Source organism: Nannospalax galili, unplaced genomic scaffold, assembly GCF_000622305.1.
Source record: "Nannospalax galili isolate Female #2095 unplaced genomic scaffold, S.galili_v1.0 scaffold553, whole genome shotgun sequence".
NCBI lineage: Eukaryota > Metazoa > Chordata > Mammalia > Rodentia > Spalacidae > Nannospalax > Nannospalax galili.
In genome coordinates this window covers 2,085,172-2,104,995 of record NW_008336313.1, presented here as the reverse complement: position 1 = coordinate 2,104,995, position 19,824 = coordinate 2,085,172, and the positions used below count along the sequence as shown (strand labels likewise).

Here is a 19,824-nt window from a genome sequence, read left to right as displayed (position 1 = left end):
TCAGCATATCTAGAGGTCTTTGTTTTAGGAAGGTCAGCTATTCCTCATCTAGCAGCAATCAGTTGTCAATATTCCTTTGTATAAGATTGGGATCTGCTGTTCATTTTCCCAGTTCTATGCTGGTTACTATCTGGGAGTCCCTTTGGCCAACAATGAAATTTTTTTATTTTGAGACAGAGTCTCCATGTAGCCTCAGCTGGCCTGGAACTCGCTATATAGACCAGGCTGGCTTTGAACTCACAGAGATCCGCCTGCCTCTGCCTCCCGAGTGCTGGGACTAAAGGCGTGTGCCAGGCTACATAATTCATAACTTAGATGTGAACACATAAACTTAAGCTTTTGTGATGGTTAATTTTGTGTGTCCTTGGTTATAATATACAATTTTTAGGTCAAACACTAGTTTGTCATCACTGTGAAGGATTCTCTCTCTCTCTCTCTCTCTCTCTCTGATTGTAACTTACATGAAAATTAGAATTTGAACAAAGCTACCCACTATGCATAATGTGCGTATACTTCATCAAATCAGTTGAAGACCTTAAGGAGAAAAGACTGGGCATTCCCTGGAATTTTTGCCTGTGAAATACTTTTTAATTCAAAACTGCAAAATGACTTGTGCCAGAAATTCTAAACTGCTAGCCTGTCCTGCAAACTGAAGCCTTTCCAGGACTATGTGAGAAACTTCCTTGAAGTAAATCTCCATCAGTGTGGAGATGGATAAACAAGAGATACACTCCTCACACTGTTCCCATTTCCCTCAAGAACCGTACAACTTCTTAAATAACAAGTGTGGGGTTATTTGGTGGTTTGCTAATTTGTCTTTTTGTTTGACTTGTTAGAGGTTGTTTTGGTTTTGGTTTTTGCATGCTGGGAATCAAACCCAGGGCCTTGTATGTGCAGGCAAGACTTCTACCACTGGGCTGTGTGTCTAGGCTGTGATAAGAGTCTTCACAGAAGAATGCTTTGATTCACATGGACCTCTGGAATACAAGCAGGCGCTCTCAACAGAACCTTTTCCTAGTTTTGGTCTTTCAAAACAACCACTTGTGCTCTTTTAAAAATTGTGGAAGCTTTATTCTACTTTTTCTAAATAAGTATTGCCCTGGCAATTGTACTTTTACCAAAAAAATTAAAACCAGAGGTTGGATTATTTAAATAACCACTTTATATACTTGTCATTTATTTAAAAGTGAGTCATTTAGCAAAACTTGACTTTTGGTTGACAGTATTTAGGCTACAGCACTCCACCTGTTGACAGACTAAATGGTGTTATTTAATTTGAACTGTTTCTATTAGAAACATCCCCTAAACACCATCTAATACTTACGTGCTGATTTGAAGGTCCCAAATCTCAACTCTGCTCTCATTTGCAGCAGCAAATATATAGGATGATTTTGGTGACCAGGCAACATCATAAACAACATAAGTAGTTGGATAAAAACTCAAAACTGGCTTGAAAGTCTCTTGATGCCACATCATGACACCCCAATCTGCAGAGCAGCTTAAGAAGACATCATGACAAAATGGGTGCCATGTTACCTTATACACTGGACCCTAGAAAATGTAAATTGGACAAATAATATTTAGCAATGTCACATCTTAAATTCAGCCAACCAATTAAAAATTGCTAACATTTCAATAATTTTGCACACCACCAAGTATTATATAGGCACTATTTCAGCTGAATGTAAGTGCATAAATGGAATCTTCCCATAACTGCTTTAGATATACATGAGATAATGGCCACCAAATGTTAGTACATACAGCCTCAGGAAAGATAAATAAGTATTAAGAGGAGCGAAATTTGGAAGAAATGATCATAAAGAGAGACAAAAATAAATATAGGCCAGAGACAATTTTGTCTTGAGATCGGCATAAGCAGCTAATTGAAGCTGGTATTAACTGCAGTTGCAAACTTATTCTATCTGTCAAATGCATTGTATATATTTTTTTCAAAAATACTGTCAGATACAGTTTTCGTATCTACTGAAATTAAACTAACCTTATGTCCTCTATAGGTCTCTAGGTATTGTTCATTGTATGAACAAGAACACTTGTGAATAAGACCTTCTTCAGTACCAGCCAAATATATGTTTGTGTCCTACAACACAAGATGTATTATTGTGTTAAATACAAGATTAGACAATCAAATATTCATCCAATTCAACAATCACTCAAAAGAAATGCTATCTTGAATACAATGTTTTGTCCTTTTCATGATTTTACAATGATGAAACCTCTTTGAAAGACTATTAAAGCCAGGTATGGTGGTGCATGCCCATAATCCATGCTCTCAGGAGGCTTTTATACACTGTCAGTATAAGAGTTCTTGACCCACTCAAGATTGGTCACACCAGAAATCTGATGTGTTGCCATTGTATGTGATGAATAACTATACATGGTTTTAAGCCCCATTTATGTGGATATCAGTAAGACTGATTTTTTTATATTTATTGGCCATTTTATTTAAAGATCTGTCCTTTTCATGTCCATCTGCAAAAATTCTTTGCATATTTTAGAACCTACTGTTTTGACTATTACATGTTACAAATATCTTCTCCTGGCAGGCGGTTTTTCTTTTTGTCTTATATTTTCTTTCACAAACAGCTGTCCTCACTTTATTTCATAGTAGTATTTCTGTGCTTTTACAAATCTTTTCCTACTTGGAGTCCATAAAGATATTTCCTGGCATTACCCTCATGGCTTTTTTCTCTGTTTCATCATAGCATTATACTCTCTCTCTCTCTCTCTCTCTTTTTTTTTTTTTTTTTTTTGGTCTTTTTGAGACAGGGTCTCCCTGTAACTATTCTCTTTTCTTTCTTCCTTTTATTCAACACTGTTTCTTGTCATTCCTTTCTTTCATTAATTTAGCATTTTAAATTTTACTCTAATTTTTTAATTCATAGATTGCTGTATTTCCACCATTTTATGTTCCTTAGAACATAAAATAGAGTAGTTGGCTTTAACCGGTTATAAGCATATTTACATGCTTGGTTTGGTGTTGCTCTTACTGTGGTTTTTTCTCCACTCTGAGTGGTACTAGGAATTGAGCTCTGAAGACAAGGCTCCTTTTGAGAAGACTCTCAAAGCTAGAAGAGATACTGACTCCAACAGATGCATACATTCTAACACGGAGACAAGAAAAAGCGAGAAAAAGAGGCTCAATCAGAAGATCAACACGTCTCAATTATTAAATATAATGATACTGAAATGGTAAAAATGCTGGCCCAGGAATTCAAACCTACTTGTAAAAATGATGAATGACTCTTCAGGGAAGAAGTGCATGACCATACTGAAAGAGAGTCCTACAAGTTCCTGGAACCCTGTTCATTTGAACCTACAGCAATGGTGTCAGCATGCACAAGACCCGTGCAAACAAGCACACAAAAACTCAGCACAGAACTGGGGAAATGGACAGCAGACCCCAATCTTAACTGAAGAAATATTGGCAGCCGATAACTGCTGGGTGAGGAAGAGCTCATCTTCCTAAAGGGAGGGACTCTACATAGGCTGACGAGACCTCCGTAGATGAGCCTGCACTGAAGAACGTCTGGGGACACTGACTCGATACAATGGACCTTCCTTAACACAAATGACAGAATGCACGAATTCCAGCGGGGGGACTATGGCAGGGTATCAGTGCGGAAGGGGTTATAAAGATGATTAAGAGTGACTGAGATGTTCTGTATGAAATACACAAAAATTCGATAATTTTTTAAAAATTATGTATACACCAACTAAAAAGACTCATTTTGTTAAAAAAAAAAAAAAAAAAAGACAAATGACTTCCAAGTGGACACAAACAAGCAGATGAATGCAATAAGGAAATCAGTGAGGACCTGGTTAAGGAAGTCAGCAGCACGGAGGAGAAAGTCCCGACCAAGTAGCAAGGATGAAAGGTGAGGCAGAGCAGTTCTACAGTCAGACATCAGTAAAAAGGAAACAATATGACCACAACTTAGACATGACAAAGAAAACAAACCTATGAATCCATGGCAAAAGAAGGTTCTGTTAATAAAATAAATAATTAAAAGCATAGCAAAATGTCTTCAAAGACATTATAGCTAACCCCCACCCCCAATTTCAGGGAAAGAAACATCCAAGTATAAGAGGTATTTAAAATTTCAAATACACATGACTAGCAAACAACCTTTCCATAACACATTAAAAGCTTCAAAGGAAAAACGCCAATGCACTTGGAAGGTAAACAAATCAGAATAACATCAGACCTCTTGACATAAACCACAAAAGTCAGGAAAGCCTAGAATGACGTAGTTCAAGCCCTGAAATAAATAACTGCTGACCAAGACTATTTTGCCTGTTGTGGACTGAATATGAAATGACCTCCAAAGGTTCAAGTGTTTGAACATTTGGTCTCCTTGCAGGTGGCACTGGTTTGGGAGATTGTAGAAGCTTTAAGAGGCTGAGCCTTGCTGGAAGTAGGACACCATTGGGGGTTGGCTTATGAGGTGTAACCACAGTCCCACATCTAGCTAAAGCTCTGTTTCAAGATTCACTGAGATGTGAGTGTCTTTCAAACTCCTACTAGAATAGCCCTTAAAACTCTGCTTAAAACATTCAGTAGCAGTTCTAGACCAAAGTTCCAAATTCTTTCACACTCCTTCAAACCTGTTCTAAAGGCCGAAGATTCACAAGGTTAGGTTTATCACAGCAGTGGCTCCACTTCTTATACCAATTTTCTGTTTTACTTTTCCTGTTGCTGTGATGAAATATCCTGACAAAAAGCAGCTTAAGGGAAAACAAGTTTGGCTCACAGTTTCAGAGTACAGTCCATCCTGGTAGGGAAGTCATGCTGTCAGGAGCCTTGAGGCATCTGGCCACATTGCACTGCCAAGGATAGGAACCACTCCACCATGGATGACATAATGTCTTCCCTATCATGAAACCACAAACTGTAATAAATCCTTCCTCCCTTAAATTTCTTTTCCCAAGTATTTGGTCATAGTGATGAGAAAAACAAGTTATATGCCATCAAAGTTTTCTTTTAAAGTCAATGGGAAAATATAAACCTCCCAAGATAAATACAAACTAAAGCAACTCATGACCCCAAACCTGCAAAGCAGAAGATACTTAAAGGAATCCTTTACACAGGGGAGAAAGAAAGACAGTCTCAATCATCAGAGTGCAGGAAAGAAAATTTTCACCATAGGAATAAATGTACTAATAGACAGAAGAAATCATGTGCAGCTCACTGAACAGCAAACCACTTACATAAATTGGGGGGAGGGATAACCAACAATAGTTGAATTAACAAGGAAAGAAAGAAACTATTACAGGGGACACTAATCCCTTTCAATAATAACATTAGATGTAAATGCTCTTAACTCTCCAATTACAACATGCAGAAACACACCTCACTCGCCAAGAGACTGAAAGTAAAAGGATGTAAATTGATACTTAGAGCAAGTGGAAGCCGGAAGTAGTTATATTCATATCTGATACAGTAGACTTCAAGCCAAAATTACCCAGAAGAGATAAACGACTGCATAGAATCTAGGAGAATAATTGGGGTCTGGAGAGATGGCTCAGTGGCTAAGAGCACTGAACCCAGGATTGGTTCCCAGCACACACACAGCAGCTAACAACCATGCATAACCCCAGTTCCAGGAGCTCTGATACCCTTTTCTGGCCTCCAAGGGCACTGCACACATGTGGTGCACTTACATGCATGCACACTTACACAAATATAATAAACTTTTTAAAAAGAATAATCAGAGTTCTTAATATATATACATATATATGTATATTAGTTACTTTCCTTGTTGGGTAAGACAGTGGGCTAGAAGCAGCCTCTCTGTGACCCAGTAAAGAAGACAAGAAAAAAAAGACATATTCTAAAGAAAGAGAGGAAAAGCTTCAGAAATCCACAGAGGAGGAAGTTGAAGATGACAGATGACACAAAAGTAGAATCTGCTGGAGTCTCCAGGGGGTAAGTTAGACAGGAGACGTCAGAAGAGATGAGTGATATCCACATATCACTGGTTTTAACAGAAAAAGTGAAATAGAGAACTTTACAATACAGGGAGAGAAAGTCCAGAGTTAGTCTGGAGGAGTTGGCTTAGTTTGGGGAGCTCCCCACTCCCAGGGAGAGGAAAGACCTGTAGTAGATGGTGAAAGCAATCCTTTAAGACCGATTGTGATGTTAATACTGTCAAATTGACAGGATCCAGCATCACCTAGGAGCTAAGCTTCTGGAACACACGTCAGGGACTATCTAGATCATGGTGGTCTCTGGTGGTGCCTGTGAGCTTATCTAGATTAGATTCATTGAAGTGGGAAGACCCACTTTAATTGTAGGTGGTGTCTTTCCATGGCCTGTGGTGCTGGACTGAATACAAAGGCAAAAATGAGCTGAGCACCTGCATTCATCTTCCTCTGCTTCCTGACTGCAGTGCTATGTGGCCGATGCCTCAAGGCTCCTGACAGCATGACTTCCCTACCAGGATGGACTGTACTCTGAAACTGTGAGCCAAACTTGTTTTCCCTTAAGCTGCTTTTTGTCAGGATATTTCATCACAGCAACAGGAAAAGTAAAACAGAAAATTGGTATAAGAAGTGGAGCCACTGCTGTGATAAACCTAACCTTGTGAATCTTCGGCCTTTAGAACAGGTTTGAAGGAGTGTGAAAGAATTTGGAACTTTGGTCTAGAACTGCTACTGAATGTTTTAAGCAGAGTTTTAAGGGCTATTCTAGTAGGAGTTTGAAAGACAAGAAAGCTGAGAAACAATATGAACAGTAGAGGCAAGCTCAGGGGTTTCACAGGTGAACAAGTCTCTGTCAGGAACAAGGTTAGGAGCCATTCATGTGGTAATCTGGCAAAGTACCAGATTCAGATGGATTCACTGGTGAATTCTGTCAGACATTTAAAGAACACCAATGCTTCTCGAATTAGTCAACAGAATAGGAAAGGAAGGAATGCTTCCAAACTCCTTCTATAGAACCAGGATTACCCTGATACCAAAAGCAGATAGACACAACAGGAAAAGAAAATTATAGACCAATCGTCCTTATGAACATAGATGCAACATTTCTCAATAAGATACTTGTAAATTGAATTAAGGACACATCAAAAAGATCATTTACCATGATCAAGATGATGTCATTCCAGAGATGCAGGGATAGTTCAATATAGATTAATCAATAAATGCAGTATGTTATACAAATGAACCCAAACAGAAATCATGTGATCATTTTCATTGATGCAGAAATGCTTTAGACAAATTCAACACTTCTTTAATGATGGAAGCCCTGAAGCCAGCAGGAATACAAGGTACACATCTCATCATAATAAAGAATATATATTACAAAACTATAGTCAACGTCATAGTAAATGGGAAAAACTAAAAGCATTTCCACTCAAATCAGGAACAAGACAAGGGTGTCCACTCTCTCAGCTACTATTCAACATAGTTTTAAAAGTCTTAGCTAAACAATAAGACAAGATAAGGAAATAGTAATGCAAATAAGAAAGGAAGAAGTCAAAGTATCCATACCTGCAGATGATATTATTCTGTGTAAAAGATTATAAAAACGCTATCAGAAAGCTCCAAGATTTCTATCAGTAACAAACGTACCTAGACAGAAGTTGAGAAAACAATGCCAGTCAATCAAAGAGCTAGTTCTTTGAAAAACAACACTGACAAATGCCACCCAAAACTACCCAAAGAAAGACAGAGACCAAAATTAATAAAATTAGAGATGAAAAGTAGGGTCCTAGTGCAGATTTCAATGAAATCCAGAGTATCACCAAGAAATACTTGAAAAACTCATATTCTAAAGATCTGAATAATCCATAAGAAATGGATAGAGACTATCCTGAGCTACCTGAGACTCCTGAGAGTCTGTCTCAACCCCTCCTCCCCAAATATTAAGATAAATATGTGTTAGAGGGGAAAACAGAAGTGAGACTATGTGGGAAGGAGGGCCTGAGACTCCTGAGAGTCTGTCTCAACCCCTCCTCCCCAAATATTAAGATATGTGTTAGAGGGGAAAACAGAGGTGAGACTGTGGGAAGGAGGTGACCAGTGAGAGGAGACAGAGAGTGCAGTGAGGGATGGATACACACAGCGCACAGTGATATACACATATGAAAATGGGAAAACAAGACCTTTAGTTTGTGCTAACAATTAATTTTAAAAACTGTATCCAGAAAAAGAAGTGCACAAATCAGTTTGCCCAGTTTACATCTTAAGAAGTTAGTGAGACAAGAACAATGTCAAACCAGTGTAAACTGAAGAAGGCAAATTACCAAGATCAAAGCTATAACCAATTATACAGAAAACAGAAAAGTAGAATTAAAATCAATTGCATCAGAATTGAGTTTAGGAGATAAATGAAACTGATGAACCAGGTGCAGTGGTGTGCAGTGCAATCTAGCTATTGTAGGAATAACATGGGAGCCTAGGAGTTCGAGACCAGTCTAGACAGCACACGGAGTTTGAGTCCTGACTGAAACCCAGATAGATTAACCAAAAACAGAAGATACAAATTAACAATATTAGAATTAAATGGCCTCATTAAGTCATTAAAGGGCATGAAGAGGCATTCTAAAGTTATTAAAGGATGTTACTAGACTATTAGTATGTGTATACAGCCAACAATATGGATGAAATAGAAAAGTCCTTAACAGACACATTACCAATGCTCATGCAAGAAGAAAACAGAGGAGCAACACCATTTCTATTAAAATTTGAATTTATGGTTAAAATTTTCACTCCAAGCTCAGATGGTTAATACTATCAAGTGTGATGACAAAATAATGCTAATCTTATGCAAATTCATTTTAAAAAGAACTACACAGGGTCATCACTACCTTTATTTATTTTTAAAGTTTTTCATCCGAAGCAAGACAAGAATCTTCATCTTCACCAGCTCTAGTCTTTATCTCATTGAATCAGATTTTGACAAAATTAATTTTAAATATTATTTTTCATTTTCTGTGTAATTGATTCCCTCTCTCATCTTGATAATTTTCCTTCTAAAGTTTACTTTAGTTTTTAAAAAATATTTTATGCCGGGCATGGTGATGCACGCCTTTAATCCCAGCACTCAGGAGGCAGAGGCAGGCGGATCTCTGTGAGTTCAAGGCCAGCCTGGTCTACATAGTGAGTTTCAGGACAAGCTGGGACTACGGGGAGACCCTGTCTCAAAAAGACCAAAACAAAATTTATTTATCTATATTTATTTTATGTGTATGAATGTTGTCTGCATGTGTATAAGTGTACCCATTTCATGCAAAGCCCAAGGAGGCTAGAGGGCATAAAATCCTGTGCAAATGGAGTTGCAGATGGTTGTTGGCTGCCATGTGGTACTGGGAGTCAAACCCGGATCCTCTGGAAAAACAAGTGCTCTTAACCCCTGAACCATCTCTCCAGCCCACTGTTTAACTTTTTAAACTTTTGTTCTATTACTATTGTCAACTTTCGGGAGTTGGTTCTCGCCTTCTTCCACAGGTCCCAGGGACTGAATTAAGAGCTTGTAGGACAAGTGCTGAGCCATCTCACCGCCCCCCATTTTTTCAAATCTATTTATTTTTGGTGAGTGTGTGTATGTGTATGCATGTGCATGTGTATGTGTGTGCATGTGTGTGTGTGTGTGTGTGTGTGTATGTGTTTGTGTGTCTGCCATGGCGTGCCATGGCAGATAGAGGACAGTTTTAAGGAGTCAGTTCTTGCATTCCACTTTACTGAGGCAGGGTCTCGTTTCTGCTAAAAAGGCTAGCTGGTCTGTGAGCTTCTAATCAATTCTCCTGTGTCCAGCTCCCATCTTGCTGTAGGAGTGCTGGGATTATAAATGTATACTTCTGTACCCAACTTTTTACATGAGTTCACAGTCAAACTCAGGTCTTCAAGCTTACAGAGCAAGTGCTTTTTACTGGCTGAGCTACCACTCTGGCCCTTAAATGTGATTACATAACAGGTTAGAATGGAGAAAGGGGCTCAAGGGTTCCTATGCGCGGTGATGATCAGTATGATCACATGGGATTTGTTCTATCACAGTGTCTGAATTATCTGATTCCAAAGCACCTATAGAAAAGTAGAACTTCATTAACTGTTCTGATTTGATTCTGGTCTTGACAAATACAAACTCAAGTGGTTATCCTAATCCCTTAATCCTGAGAGTGGCCAAGAGGGACAAGGGAAAGTGAGTCAGTTCTCCGCAACACCTCTCTACCGTTCTACCTCACATTGGCAGCTACGTGTTTATTTTTTATGTACATATTTATTAACACAAAAAGTCGTGTTTTATGCTAACATACCTCAGTGTTTGATACTGCAACAGGCAAGAGTAAACGACGGGCTGAAATACCTTACCTTGGGATGAAAAGCGAAGCACATGCCTGGAGCCTGCCTAGAGATGAAGGTTTCCCCTTTCTTTGCCTTTTCCGTGCTCTTTTTGGTGTTGGCAGTCGCGGTTCTCCTCAGTCGCATCAGGTCTTTATTAAAAGAAAAGAAATACGCGTAGCTTGTTATTTAACCACATGAAAAGGTAAAGTGAGTGTCATGCTTGTCTCTTCTGCAAAGTAATTATGATTTTTGACATCGTATGTGTATGACTGGGTTAAAATCAGGAGAAACAACGGCCAAGCCACTGTCACTGAGCAAACCAAAGTAGGTCAACTTTCACACGTGGCACACTAGAGACTTTAGTTCACACAGCACTACGGACACACGCATCTTTTTGTTTTTACCACGACAGTCCAGTCCTTTCCGTATAGTCCACTTGGAGACCCTTCCATCCGCTGATACAGAGACTAAGGTCTCTCTTTTGTCGTTGCTGGTACTTCCTCTGTCTTGCTCTATCCACTGCACTTGCCATACAGGTCCCAAATGTTTCTGAGGTGATTCGCTAAAACAGGAGAAAATGCCAGTCAGTTCAATAAGTTTAAAGGCCGTAGAGTATAATAAGCACAGTTCACTAAAGGATCATTTTCTACTCATATAACAATATTCAAAACCATACTTTAAAATTTTTTAAATTTTTATTTATTTAATGTTCAGGGGGTTCTGCGTGCATTCCAGGGAACATGAATAGAGCTCAGAGAAGAGTGTCCAGTTCTTCCCTTCTGTCACATGGGTACCAGGTCCTCAGACTTGGAGGCAAGTGCCTTTATCCACTCATCCATCTCACTGTCCCACCCTTTTTACATCTATCTATCTATCTATCTATCTATCTATCTATCTATCATCTATCTAGCATCTATCTAGCATCTATCTCTCTAGCATCTATCTGTCTATATTTATCATGTGTGAAAACCATATTTTTAAATATTATGAGAAATGGGAAAGAAAATCACTTTACCTTAATATTTACCAAGTGTTTCTTAATTCTTTCAAAAGGAATTTTTAACTGACTTATAATCTTATTACCTATTTTAAAAGGAATATAAAAGTAAATATTTTCTTCTTAGAAATCTCTATTTCTTCCCTTCATATATCCACTCTTTCTTAGTTTAGTTGTATAAATTCTTTGAATTTATCTTAAGACATATAGAATATAAGTAACTTTATTTGTATAGTGTATTTTCCATTGTTTAAATCATTAGTTTTTTAATCAATTTAGTTCTACTCAAACAATTCTTACTACATTCACTCTTCTCCCTGTCTTTTTAGGATTGCCCACTAGCTTGATTCTGAGATTATTTTTTTCTGAACAATTAAAATGATTTCTCAGATTACTGACTCTCTATTGAATGAATGAAATGCTACAGTCCTATTTCTGATTCCCTTGATTATTTTATACAACTTCCAAATATAATAGTTCTGAACTTTTAGAAAAGGCTACATAAGTTTTGAACATTTGGTAAAAACATGAGCTCTTCTCTAGAAATAAGCACAAAGCCCCATGTTTACAAAACTATGCAGAAAACTTCAAAGTTAAGTTTTAAGAACCACTGCTTTAATGACTATACTCAGTCCTAACCAAGTTTACCCTCACATTAATATAAATATACCTCCACATTTTAGTCACATTAATATCTGGCCTAGTAAAACAAGCAAGCAAACAAAATTCCTGGCCTTATTTAACTGTCTTTCATCTTTACCCTCCTGGTATTCTAACTTACTCATTTACTGACTCCTTCATTCTTCATCACACATTTCGTCCACGGCTGTTACATGCCAAATATTCTATGACATGAGAATGCAAAGGTAAGGTCTGTCTATCTTCTTATCAACAAATAGTGTGTATACAGCAACAAGCATTATGATTAAGGTCGATATAAGATGCACCAAAGAAAGGAATAGCGTTTCTTAGAGGAGGTGAAGCCAAAGCAATGTTTAAGAATATCCATATGCCGGCTGGTCTACACAGTGAGTTCCAGGACAGCTGGGGCTACAGGGAGACCCTGTCTCACAAAGACCAAAAAAAAAAAAAAAAAAAAAAAAAAAAAAAAAAAAAATCCATATGCCATCAAGCCAAAAGAAGTTCGTTGGTAAGTCGGGCATGATGGTGCATGCCTTTAGTCCCAGCACTCAGAGAGGCAGAGGCACACAGATCTCTGTGAGATCAAGGCCAGCCTAGTCTACGTAGTGAGTTCCAGGCCAGTTAGGGCTACAGGGAGACCCTGTCTCAAAAAGACCGAGAGATAGAGAGAAAGACAGAGAGAGAGAGAGAGAGTTTGTTGGTGAGGCAGGCAGAGAAGAGTATGAAGGAAGTAATAAGTAAACAATATTCCAGCTGGAGACAATATGAAATATTAAATATTTCATAAAACAATATCACCTTCAGAAGCAACAAAATATTCACTTTAAAGTAAATAACATTTTTCCTCAAAATTCAAGCATGCACTGTATGTGTCTCTATTTTGTAGATTCTCACCTACTGTCCAGAATTGGAACATTACTGCTGCTCTGTACATTGTAAATTGCTATTGTGCCATTATGATAGCCGACTGCTAGCAGATTAGGTGAGCTGATTGAAAAATCCACAGAAGTAACTCCATGTGGACTATGAAAAATACGTTCTGGCCACTGGAAGAAAATATCATATTACACTTTAAGCACTTTTGCAGACCATAGTGAGGTGGAAGATAATGGGGGCTGAGACTATCTGGTGGCAGTAGATAGGGGAGAGGGAGGGAGTCTGTGTACCTTCAGTTAGTCCTGTCTCTGATTCCTAGTACATATGAAAATGAAACCTCAACTAGCTACCACCTTTATTCTAGTAAAACTATGAATCCTTAGCCCTTAATAGCTTAAAAATACATTATGGATTTCCACAATACTTGTCACATTTGGTGACCTTTTAACAGGATTTGCATGACCATCACATATTTTCCTCCCTATACAAACACATAATGGGCTGCAAATAAATCATCACCCACTTCTAACTTCTGGCATGTGCTTTAGAAAGGTGAGTTACGTCATTATTTCTAGATAACGAACAGGGGGAAAACCTCCAAAGCTCTCCGAGGTACTTTTTTTTGCAATTCTATCATGTCTCATCTAAATCGTTTCCTTTCTAACCCCATATGTAAAAAAGAAGACAAGCTGCTGCTGCTGAATTCTGTGAGTCCTGCCACATTTAAAACAGCTCATTGCTACACTATCAGCCCGGCTTCTATGACTACTTCCAATAATTTTAATCATTGTGTATGCTCTTTTACCCTCCCTCCAAGTTTTCTACTTCACGTTTACTTCTGACTTAAAACTAACTGAGAAGCCGGGCATGGTGGCTCACGCCTGTAGTCCCAGCACTTGGGAGGCAGAGGCAGGCAGATCTCTGTGAGTTCAAGGCCAGCCTGGTCTACATAGTAGTTCCAGGACAGCTGAGGCTACAGGGAGACACTGCTTCAAAAAGAAAAAAAAAAAAAAAAAAAAAAAAAAAAAAAAAAAACCTAACTGAGGATAGCTGATATCCAATGATATGCTGTTCATAGAAAAGACAATCAAGCATAAAGAGATGCTTTACAAGGATCCTCATTCACCTACAGACTCACTTTATAATAGCTGTGATAGTAATGGCTCAATTTGCATCATTAGATTTAACAGTACATAGAAGATATCCAATATTTATTCAATGAATCCATAAATGTTAGTAAGAACAAATCTTGATTGGGAAAATGATGTGATTGCTGGGGTGGTGGCTCAGTTGGTAATTAATTGCGTTAAAAGCATGAGTACCTGAATTCAAGCCCCAGAACCCATGTGAAGGAATTGTGTGTGGGTGTGTAATTCTGTTGGGAGGCAGAAACAAGCAGATTTCTGAGGCTAGCCAGTCTGCCAGCCTCATCTATGAGTTCCAGGCCAGGGAGATACTGTCTTGAAAAGCAAAGTGGGAGGTGCCTGGGTTGTCCACTGGCCTCCATGTGCACACGCACAAAGGTGCACACAACTATTACACACTTGTTACATATATAAAAATGAAAAGAAAGTAAAAAGAAGTCTTGACTTATAGAATTTTCTGGACTTCATTGAATCATTACATATTAATCATATACTGTATAAAAATCTTGTCAACATTTGACTAAATAAAAACGATTATTGCTCCTGTTTGGGTTACCATGGGATTCTTTATTGACCAGCAGCAAGCCATTCCTCTTTTTTGCTCTTTAAATCCAAAGTGCCCATAGCCAACAGCCAAAAGGTCCTGAAAACCAGAAAAAAAAAAAAACACTAAAATAAGATAGCATAAAATATTAGCAAATGCTACTAATGAAACTGTATTTTTTTTAAAAAAAAACTACTCATAAGGGAAGGCTGGGGCTGTAGCTCAGGGTGAGATTGTTTGCTTAGCATGCATAAGGCTCTGAGTTTGATCTCCAGCACTGCAAAGAAAGAAAAGAAAATCCTGGTAAGACTTCCTCTGATATAAAAAAATCATAAAAATGTTATTCTGTTCCTGCATTTTCCTAAGCAAATACAATTAATCAATATAATGTGTCTCATTTCCAAGTTGATGAGTAAGCACCTACAAAGTATCAATTACTAGACCAGCAAGATGGCCCAGCTGGGAAGGGTGCCTGCCACCAAGCCTGACAACTGCATTCAAATGGTGGAAGGAGAGAGCAAACTACCATTACTTGTACACCCCCCCCACACAAATAAACATAATCATTTTTAAAAGAAGAATCAATTACTTACAAGTTCTTTTACATACTGAGGTAATCTTCCAAGATTATTACTACATTTTAATGTCATTGGGGTTTCGAGGATTACATAATCATTTTAAATATAAAATAAAAAATACTTTAAAGGCAGGTGCTATGGACCAAATGTGTCCCCCTCCCGTGAGATTCATATGATGAAGCCCTAGCCTAGAATATGATTGAATAGTAAATAATCCTTTTAGGATAAGGTTCAATGAGGTCGTGTGGGTGGGGTCTTAATTCAATAGGATTGGTGGCCAGTTAGGAAGAGAAGGAGAAGACAGTAGAGTGCTCTCTGCCCTGTGAGACCACAGTTAAAAGGGGGTAGGTAGGAAGGAAGTTCTCTGGCAACCAAATCAGCTGGCACATTGATCTTTGATTTGCCAGCTGCCAGAACTATGAGAAAATGAGTTGCTGTTGTCTAGCTACACAGTCGGTCATACTTTGTTATGGTAGTCTGAACTAATATAGAAGGCCACTTCAAGAAATGCATATGCAAATACACACACACACACACACACACACACACACACACGGTGGGAGTTCTTGTTTGATTTGGAGACAGGGTCTTATATAGCCCAGGTTAGCATGATTTAGCTATGCTGGGATTACTGATGTGTATCTCCACATCTGGTTTTATGCATCCTGGGGATCAAACCCAGGGCCTTGTACATGCTAAGGAACTACTAGTCTACTAACCGATGTACATTCCTAGTGCCTAAACAAATGATTAGTGGCCAATCAAACCCAGCCTCATTTTTGATATCAGAATACTTTTTATTTTTAATTAGTATGTTTTTTGGTTACCTCCCTCATTTCAAGACGATCTCCACTCTCCAGAGATGCCTCTGACTTAAAACAGTTCTCATCTTTCCCCCTGATACTGACTAATGCCCATTTGACTCTGCTCAGGTTTAGGCTTTTTAAGGAGGATTTAGGAGACTATCTTAGGTGCTTTCACAGCACCACTTATTTTCCTGAACAAAGCACTTCAGAAGTTGTTTCTGGACCCAGTATGACTTAAGTACTGTTGTACGGCTAGTATCTTAGCAGAGTTCTGGAACACAGTGAATGTTCAATAAATATTTGTACAATAAATCAATTAATGCTATATATGCCATCTGTACTATGCTTTTATTTAACTTCATTCAAAATGATTTAATCTTGATTATACTGAATTCATTTTAAAATGCTAGTGCAGTCGGTCTATAAAAGTGTTTCAGGGGCTGGAGAGATGGCTCAGCAGTTGGTGGAATGCACTGCTTCTGCAGAGGATTCAGCTTTGGTTCCCAGCACCCACATCAGCTGCCTCTAACTCCAGTTCAAAGGGATCCAATGCCTTCTTTGGGCTGCTGCGTGCACATGTGTGCACATGATACACATCCATACAGTCAGGCCCACACACATACACATAAAAAATTAAAATAAATGTTTCATGTATCTTTATTAATAGCTATTATTAATGTAGCAAACCCACTATCTAAAAGATTTTCTTAAGTACACAGAGGCAAATTCATAGAAAGATTACTTCATTTTATTTAAAATAAACATAATTAAAATAATGTGATTTTCAGGCTTCAACAAAAATGACTATAGATTTTATTTCTAACTGTTGACAACAACTATTAGGTTTGCACATAGCATAGTACTTGATAAAACGTGTCAATGCCCTATTGTTGAAGACAGGAGATACTTGGGCACAGGATTTGGAGCAATGGAGCTCAAACTGACCTGGAAGCCACTTCCCCTGAAGGCAAGTTCTCAGAGCTTTGGAGAGCACCACACAAGCTGCTAAGGGAGAACATCAATCAATGGTCTAACCCCAGCTTCAAGGCCTAAAAACCACATCAATGACCAGCACAGCAGGTGACATTGGTGAGTATGGCACTTTCATCTTTGGGGTAATCAACAGTTACCTAATTAGACTTAAAGCCCACTCAGTGGGAGGAAACTCATGTGTGGTACTGTAAACCTAGCCAAATACACATAGTGGGAGAGGTCATAGAACTCAGAGAAAACCTCAAGGCTCACATATCCCTGGGCAAATGTAATTTCTTACTATGTGCAAAATATGGATCCTTAAATTTACAGGCAAGTATCCCAGTCACCACCCATCAAAGTAGCTTCTTTTTCAACAGATTATTACAGAGTTACACTACTGGTCACACACAGAGATTCTCTGTGAATTGCCCAAGCCTAAGTGGCACATCTAGGATGCAACCTCTACACCAAAGGCTCACGGAACATAGAACAAGGGATGACGAGAACAGTAATGCATCTTTCAGTTCTCATCAATGAAGCTCCTTCATGCAACAGATGATTAAGAATACAAAAGGCCACAAATGGCCAAAACACAGAGAATAAGAGTCTACAGAGTGTGGGTCCTTGGACATGACTCCAATATTGAGGTCCATCCATCCAGGGCTCAGGGATCATTGTGGAAGATGGGGAGGAAAGATTGTAAGAGACAGGGAGGAGGTGCATGACCATACAGAAATGGTCCTACAGGCACCTGGGCCCCTTCTCGTACAAACCTACAGCAATGGTGTCAGCATACATAAATCCCATGCAAACTCAGGCAGATGAAAACCCAGCACAGAACTGTGGAAATGAACAGTAAGCCCCAATCTTAGTGGAAGAATTACTGGCAGCTGACTGCCGCTGGGTGAGGAAGAGCTGATCTTCTTGAAGGGAGGGACTCTAGTTGGCTGACTAAACCCCAGGGGATGAACTTGCACTGAGGGACATCTGGGGACACTAACTTTACATAATAGGCCTTAACACAAAGAACAGAATGTATGAACTCCAGTGAGGGCTATGGGAGGCGCCAAATGGGGAGGGGGGATATAAAGATGATTTTCTGTATGAAATACACAAAAATTCAATAAAAATTTTAAAAGATTTGTACTTTAATTCTATTAGTGTATTGCCTGTATGTATGTTAGTGAATCCATGTCACGTAGTTTTCACAGAAGCCAAAAGAGGGCAGGCATTGGACCCCTTGGAACTGCAGATATATATATATATATATGCCATGCTATACAGTACATTAGCAGAACAAGATGGCATTGACTGCAGTTAAGTATTTGTGGGAATGTGATTGATATGCTATTAAATTTTTTTGGTCTTTTTGAGAAAGGGTCTCCCTGTGTAGCCCCAGCTGACCTGGAACTTGCTGTGTAGACCAGACTGGTGTCGAACTCACAGAGCTCCGCCTGCCTCTGCCTCACAAGTGCTGGGATTAAAGGAATGCACCACCACACCTGGCTTGCTATTAAATTTTTTTAAGTGGCAACATGTGTGGTATGATTGCTTTTCATCAAAGCAAAACATATGCAAGACTATGTCTACAACTCTGGTTTGTATAAATGTTTGCAACACTGATAAACCACGAGAAGATGTGAAGGGATAAACATCATCAGGTTGTTAGCATTTGGTACCTCAAAATGAACTGACATGGGGGTGAAATGGTGATGAGTTTTTTTTTACATATAATTAGACTGTTTTACTTGTTCAATGAGTTCGAATTGCTTTGTACTTTCAAAGAAAATAGAAATAAAAATATAGTCTTTACTTAAAACAAAAAGTGTCAATGAAGCAGAGCTAACTCTTGAATACATGAAGTACTACAGTTTTACAAAATACATTAACTTCATCAGTGTCAAAATACACTAAATATTTATTGCAAAGACACCACCACTCCCTACATGATTTTGAGTTGCTAATTGGGAAATGCCTTTAGAAACATTTCATGATCCTCAGCAGAACATCAGATTGGTTACTCTACAGCTTTTTTGAAAGCAAACAAACCATTCTCCAGCTTGGTGATTCCTCTTATTGCCTCAAGATGACTTTTGGCAGCATTTGAATCCCGGCTGCTGCACTTCCTATTTGAGTGACTTTGGGCAAATAATTTATAATCTTTGTGCTTCAAGTTCCCTACGAACCTAATGAACCACATGACTCATACTGCTGTTATATTAGTATCGACAAAACACTTTGAACCATTCCCAGTGTGTATGATGTGCTACTTATGTGTTTACAAATATTAGTAACGATACTAGTAAGGAAGCCTAAAAGTATCATTCATATTGAAAGGATCACTAGATTAAGTCTATATTTCCAAATATGATTTCTCTGATTGGAAGAAAAATTTAGGTGCATGAATTTGGGTATCTGTTAAATGAAATCAACCATATACCACTATTTTCTAATACACATCTCAGTATCTCATATGGATTTACATGATACAATGTCCCAAGCCCATCTCCTAAAATAAAAGTGGTAATGTTTCTTATATATAAGGAGAAAAATACAGTATTCTATAGCTATTTGTATTTTCTCCATTTTCAAATGTAAACTTCATTTAGAGGCATGCTAAAACTAGAAGTTATAGTCAGCTTAAATGCCTTGTCCCATATCTAAAAAACAAACAAAAATTCCTTCGTATTAGAATTTGACAGTTGGGGACAGTGTCAGTGTCAGTGGGTCAAAGTACTTGCTGCACAAGCGTGCTGCCTGTGTTCAATCCCCAGAATCCTTAAAAAGGTTGGATGTGATGACATCTGTAAGCTCAGAGATGGAGACAGAATCAGCTGGAAGCTCACTGGCCAGCCAGCCTGGAGAACAAGGGCAGAAGGGCAGTAGAAACAATAAGCAAGCCGGCCTCCACACAGTGGGTGTAAAGAACTGATGCCAGAAAGAGAGAGAGAGAGAG

The 19,824-nt window shown here is 38.5% G+C and overlaps 1 protein-coding gene across 3 annotated transcripts in view; it reads right to left on the bottom strand.

Moving 5' to 3' along the window:
* The window catches only part of Wdr78 (WD repeat domain 78), a 117,575-nt gene that overhangs the window by 12,869 nt on the left and 84,882 nt on the right, over positions 1–19,824 (bottom strand). For 2 of the 3 annotated variants that reach the window (XM_008831087.3, XM_029562493.1), the window contains 6 exons: positions 14,522–14,608; positions 12,839–12,990; positions 10,710–10,867; positions 10,333–10,454; positions 2,000–2,098; positions 1,325–1,551 (listed from right to left, as the gene is read on the bottom strand). In XM_008831087.3, coding sequence (XP_008829309.1) covers positions 1,325–1,551; positions 2,000–2,098; positions 10,333–10,454; positions 10,710–10,867; positions 12,839–12,990; positions 14,522–14,608 — 845 coding nt within the window. Of the gene's footprint in view, positions 1–1,324; positions 1,552–1,999; positions 2,099–10,332; positions 10,455–10,709; positions 10,868–12,838; positions 12,991–14,521; positions 14,609–19,824 lie in introns of those variants that run through there. The other variant, XR_003849225.1, reaches the window with a different exon arrangement.